At 44.0% G+C, this 6,370-nt stretch overlaps 1 protein-coding gene across 1 annotated transcript; it reads left to right on the top strand.

Moving 5' to 3' along the window:
• The first annotated feature begins 1,070 nt into the window (after positions 1–1,070).
• On the top strand, positions 1,071–5,677 carry FZD4 (frizzled class receptor 4). The gene is made up of 2 exons (XM_025215646.1): positions 1,071–3,914; positions 4,587–5,677. Exon 1 carries the CDS (start codon positions 1,189–1,191, stop codon positions 2,539–2,541), a length of 1,353 nt encoding a protein of 450 aa, XP_025071431.1. The 5' UTR covers positions 1,071–1,188; the 3' UTR covers positions 2,542–3,914; positions 4,587–5,677.
• Positions 5,678–6,370: the final 693 nt, after the last annotated feature.

Genomic DNA, 6,370 nt, shown 5'->3' with positions numbered 1-6,370 from the left:
TGGTGTGGCATGGCCCGTCTGCAGTCCTAGGGGTGCTTGGGAGAGGGGTGGCCCTTCCCCGGGCACCCGATGACCTCCGTAGTCCCTTCCTGCCCCGCTTCCAGGGCTAGAAAGTGCGCCTGAAATCAGGGGTCGTCCCAGTTTCAAGATGTCACCAGGCTGCACAGATAGGGCTCTTCCCACAGGCTTGTAAAAAACAACAACCCCCCCCCCCCCCCCCCCCCTTTTTCTCCCCGAGCATGGCACAAGTACAAAGTGTCCCGATGGCACAAGGAGGGAGGTGACTTTCCAGCCCAGATGCCGGCATGTGAAAAAAAAAATTAAAAGCCCCCCCTGCGTTCAGCCCTATGTTATGCTGCTCGCGGCAGGAAGGGGCTGGTAGAGCAGCAGGCGTGCAGGGTGGATGCACGGACAAGAGGAACCGGTGCTGTCCCTCCTTTGGGAAAGTCTGGCCCTTTGCAAGAGTTTCCCCGCTCCTGAGGTTTTTTTTGTAGTGGCCGAGATGTTCTGTCATTTAAAAAAACAGGTGGACTTGGGCCACGGGTGGGAAGGGGAGTCCTTCCAATAATTTCATCGCAGGAGCTGCTCTCACACGTTAATGGCAAGAGCTTTATTTTACCCCAGCTTAGATTTTATCAAACAAAAACGAGTTTGTTTCTTCACACAGAATTCCCAAACTGACCCTTGCTTGGCTTTCTTAAATGCTTTTTTTTTATTAACCTTCTTACATTTCATTTACTATGCCATAGGTCAGAGTTGCAACTGCACTAGCTAAACGTGCTACAGTAGTCTAACTTGGTTTAAATACACAGGCACTCTTACAGAAGAAAATGCCTGCAATAATTCTTGTAGCAATTAAATTCTCACTTCCATTTGAGTATTAAAAGCTCTATACCATCTCCTACATGAATCTCTATTCTTTTCTTAAAATTTAGATACTCCACCTTAGTTTGCATCACTGATGTTTAGATCTAGGGCTGAATTGTACCCAGCTTCAGTAAGGCCGATCTGGTCAGTAAAACAATCGGGTTTTGGTCTCAAATTATTTCTGAATTGAAAAAAGGGATGAGAATTTGGGGCTTCTTCTCCTTGTTGGCTTAGGCAAAATCCTCAGCTCCACTGTGAAAGAAGACAGAAAGGAGACATGTTGAACTTACCTAGTTCTCTCTTTCTCTTCTGAACACAAATATGACTATTGTTTCTCTCTTCCAGTTCTTCCTTTGTTCAGTCTACGTTCCCATGTGCACAGAGAAGATTAACATCCCGATAGGTCCCTGCGGTGGCATGTGCCTTTCTGTCAAAAGAAGATGTGAACCTGTCCTAAAAGAGTTTGGATTTGCCTGGCCAGACAGCCTAAACTGCAGTAAATTCCCACCTCAGAACGACCACAACCACATGTGCATGGAGGGCCCAGGAGATGAAGAGGTTCCCCTTCACAGCAAGATGCCCTTGCAGCCAGGAGAAGAATGTCATGCCATGGGATCTAATTCAGACCAGTATATCTGGGTGAAAAGAAGCTTGAACTGTGTCCTTAAGTGTGGCTACGATGCTGGTCTCTACAGCAGATCAGCTAAGGAATTTACTGATATCTGGATGGCGGTGTGGGCAAGTCTGTGCTTCATATCAACTGCATTCACAGTCCTGACCTTCCTGATCGATTCATCCAGATTTTCTTACCCCGAACGCCCAATCATATTTCTGAGTATGTGCTACAATATTTATAGCATTGCTTATATTGTGAGGCTGACTGTGGGCCGGGAAAGGATATCCTGTGATTTTGAAGAGGCAGCAGAACCTGTTCTTATCCAAGAAGGTCTTAAGAACACAGGATGTGCTATAATTTTCCTACTGATGTATTTTTTTGGGATGGCTAGCTCCATCTGGTGGGTTATTCTGACACTGACATGGTTTCTGGCAGCCGGACTCAAATGGGGCCACGAAGCTATAGAAATGCACAGCTCCTATTTCCATATTGCAGCCTGGGCTATCCCTGCTGTGAAGACCATAGTCATCTTGATTATGAGACTGGTCGATGCGGATGAGCTCACTGGTCTGTGTTATGTCGGCAGCCAGAATCTAGATGCACTCACTGGCTTTGTCGTTGCTCCACTTTTCACTTACTTGGTTATTGGAACTCTATTCATAGCAGCAGGGTTAGTGGCCTTGTTTAAAATTAGGTCTAATCTTCAAAAAGATGGGACTAAAACTGACAAGCTGGAAAGATTGATGGTCAAAATTGGGGTCTTTTCAGTGCTATACACTGTCCCAGCTACCTGTGTCATCGCCTGTTATTTCTATGAAATCTCCAACTGGGCTGTCTTCCGCTATTCGGGTGATGATTCCAATATGGCTGTGGAGATGCTCAAAATCTTCATGTCTCTTCTAGTGGGTATCACGTCTGGCATGTGGATTTGGTCAGCCAAGACTCTGCACACATGGCAAAAATGCTCTAACAGACTGGTGAACTCAGGGAAAGTGAAACGGGAGAAGAGAGCAGATGGCTGGGTAAAACCTGGGAAAGGGAATGAGACAGTGGTATAATGAAAACCAATGTGCTGACTTCCCTCCCCAGAAGGACTGCTCACGTATAAACATTTGCAGTAGAAATGTTGCTGGGAGGGCGGGGGGGGGAGTGAGGCAATTAATACAAAAATTTGTCTCTGAAAAAAACCTTAAAGAATAAGCAACCATTTCAAAAGCCTCCTGCAAACAGAATAGCCATAAACAATGCTGCCCAATATAGGAAAGCCCAGGGAGGCTTTAAAAGCTGTGAAAAATCTGAACTTTTTGTTTAAAGCATGATGCAATGTACTTATGTCTTCAGAAGCCACAGGACCTTACATCTGCTAGGCGCTGTGTTCCCCAATCACTTCGTAGTGGGCAGAGGAAAGGAGGTTTAGAGCCAAATTCTGGGCTGGTTTAGGGTCTAATTCTCCGAGGTGTGGGGTGTTCTGCACTTCACCTGGCTGTCTTCCCTCCTTTTGAATTCAGTGTCCTGAAGGAAGTGATCAGAGCCTGTTAAGATTTACCCTTATGTTCTGTGCCTTGATTAAGCCTGCACATTTCATAACACAGCCAAAGATTATGTTTTCAGACAAATGCCAGGGGGAACTTTTGAGGTGTGAAAGCAACAAATGAACAGTGAATTGGTAGGGCTTCCTGAGGTGTCAAGAAGGATGGCTCTGTCGCTCATTTAACAACCTGATCTTAATGTCTAGGATGACACGCAATATAGACAATACTGTCTATAGCATCAGTACTTTTAGGACCTGTGCTTAATGCCTTTCTTCAAAGAATAACCACTTGGACTCTGAAGCGTAACAGCAAATGTGTAGTTTGTGATTTTCTCTCCCTCTCTGTTCTCCCCCTTTTTGGTCCTTTCAGATAACCGTGTTTATTTCCACACACTGACTACTTTATTCCTCAACAATTACTAATTTTAAATGAAGTCTTATTTTTATAGTCCTCCTTCCTACTGCAAGGTGGAGCTAATGAGGGAAAGTGAAGGAGGGGTCACTTCAGAATAACACACAGCTTTTTTCCAAGTAAGCTTATCTGGCTCTCCCCAGAGACCCATTGCATTAAGCAATTAAGACTTAATATATTTCGCTCAGTGTGATTGTATCTGTGCAGACGCCAGTCTGGGAGAAGTGAATTGTTAAGTTTCTTGGCAGCTTCTTGTTCACACAGATCTTTTGGTATAATTGTGTGTGTCAGATACAATTAAAAGAACATTCTCCAGCCATGACATAGCAGTACAGCTGACTGTCTTAAAACGATGGTCTGGTTGCTCGCTGCGAGTGGCAGAACTTTGTTATATATATACGAATGCTAGCAGGCATTCAGTCGTCTTGAACAATGGAGACATTTTCCTTTTTGTAAAGGGATCCAAAGAAAAGCAAGCCAGCGTCTTGGTGAGTAATATTGTTTCATAGTAACCATCAAGGTCTGTTATCCTATTACAAGAAAAGGCTCTAGCTCCTTCTCAACAAGAAGCCAATGCTTCATGCCAGAGGCCTGTTTGTTGTGGAGCATGATGAAACTACGTAACCTACAGACACTTACAGGACAATTCTCCCTTGAAGGACCCTTAAGTTCACCTGTGTACCCTAAAATACTGTTTTGTGGTTTTTATACAGAGGGCTTCATGGTGATGTGCTGAGAACTTGTAAAGTGCCTTCCACTCCAATAGATTTAAATGGTAGCATGGGGTACAAATGGCCTTATAGGAAACGTCAAGCTTAAAAACAGGTACCCCCTGGATTTCCCAAACATCATTTCATTCAGAGAGTAGCTTTTTATGTAGTGTTCTTTCATAGAGATTGGTGTCGTTCTTTGTTAATGCCAACACATGTGCTTAAACACATGTAACACTCCCCTGTCCCTCCTTCCAAAACCTAATTGCAGTCTTTGGTTGAGATCACTCACTAGCAGAGCAAGTGACAACTTGATACATCCTACCCAAAACACAAGCCATTGTTTTGACTAGCTCTGCATACTAGTTGAGACTTCTGATCCTTTCTGTTATGTCTCTGCTGTTACATGTGGACAGTAATGTTATATTTGGAGCTATGTTTTCTGCTTAGGAAACGAACTCCAGCAAGCTTGAAAATGTTGACTTCGCTGTGAGGTGATCTGATCCACTCCCTGACAGACTGAGGATGCAGAATCAGAAGTTAGCTTTGAATTCTGAGGGACCGAGGAGCAGGATCATTTGGTTAAGATAGTGGGGCCAAACGCACGCAGGTCTCCCTCCACTGATACGGGAGATCAGTGACCCAGACTGACAGACATACCTTGGACTTCGTACTGTTTAGCACAATCAATCGTTTACATTTTTTTTGTAACCATGTAACTTACACAGAACTGAACGGTAAGTGGTGCCTTTTCCAAGTGCCCTTGCATCTCAAAATGTGGCTGGACATCGCCACTGATCAGTGACATTCAACAATAAATCAAATCAGGATGATACTGAATTGTTCCAAGGGAGCATTTGGAGGATATATCCGTTAGAAATTGTGAGCACTCAAAACACTACAGCAGGAGGCATATTAGTGCCTGGAGAGAGAACTCTTCCCGTACTTTTGGAGGGGTTGTGCTAGCCTGAGACCCGGTGAGCCTAGATTCTTCAATTGCAGCAATGTAACAGGTCAGTGGATTTACCCAGCCATGAGCTGTTGTAGTCCAGGGATTTGTGTCTAGTTAAAGCTTGAGGCCCAGTAGTTACGAAGAGCGAGTGTCTGCAACGCTCATGTTCTCTCACTACAACGTTGTTATGAATTTAAAGCCAAAAAATGTGTGACTAATCCTTCCTCGGAAGTGCAGTTGCTGTGGTTATACAGAGCTAGAAACTTTACAGCAGTTACCTTCCCTGCTCTGTCCCTCCTCCCTCTCTTTCTCAAGACAGTCCCACCCCAAGCTGTGTTTTGTGCTGACCACAGGCTTCTGAAATGCCTGACAGAGGTACAAACTAGGCTACTTCGTGTTAAACAGGCAAATTAGTTTTTCTTTCTGAACTTATAAAGAAATAGACACTGATTATTTTTGAGTGTACAGAAAGTATATCTACATTGATGTATGTACTGTAAATTTCTAATTTATCACTGTACAAAACTTTGCTATTTAATTTTTGTATCAAAATAAATTTTTAACCCTTGTGAATTAGTAATAGATTCTTACTGAGCCTGGGTTTTTTTGCCGGGGGGTGGGGAGAAGGATCTCTCCCTTTTCCCCCTCGCTGCCCCCTTTCCCCCACCGTAAACTGTATAACTATAGTCCTGTCTTTAAATACATACGAATGAAGAGTTCAGCTTAATAAATAGGTAGCTGTGATGGGTTAAAACACTCGTTGTGGCTCCAAACCTAGACGCTAGAATCTTTGAGGTGTGCAAATAGCTGAGTACTATAATCAATGGAAACAGTTCAAATTTACATCTGCTTCAGCATTTTGGGCTGGCTTATTCCTGAAAGCCTCAAGACTCAATGAGAGGGACTTTCCAAAGGTGATGCTTGGGATCCACAGCTGAGGGTACAGGTGAGGAAGCAGCAGTACCCTGTTACGTTTCTGTATGGCATCCAGGCTTTCCTGAATGGATAGGCAGAATCAGCTTCTTCAGCTGCGGATATGTACAGGGGCAAAAAGAGATTGTGTAGTTGGTTTTGGGAACCCAACGATGGAAAGGCTTCAAGCAGGCCCTTTTACTTCAAGTATGGCAAGACTGGGCCTAAGACATGAAACATGTTGAGAGCCTGAAACAAAGGCAGATAACTCTACCCTGCCCTACCTTCTAGGAAGAACATTTTTCTGTTAAGGATGGGTCGCTTAATACTTTGAGTGGCTTTTGTGAGAGCCAAATTCCCTTTGTAACAT

This window comes from Alligator sinensis, unplaced genomic scaffold (assembly GCF_000455745.1).
Source record: "Alligator sinensis unplaced genomic scaffold, ASM45574v1 scaffold523_3, whole genome shotgun sequence".
NCBI classification, from domain to species: Eukaryota; Metazoa; Chordata; order Crocodylia; family Alligatoridae; genus Alligator; species Alligator sinensis.
The sequence above is the reverse complement of the archived record's forward strand: the minus strand, read 5'-3'. Positions and strand labels throughout refer to the sequence as shown.

Coding starts and splice junctions, on each gene's coding strand:
- FZD4 (XM_025215646.1), top strand. CDS start 1,189: ATGACTATTGTTTCTCTCTTCCAGTTCTTCCTTTGTTCAGTCTACGTT.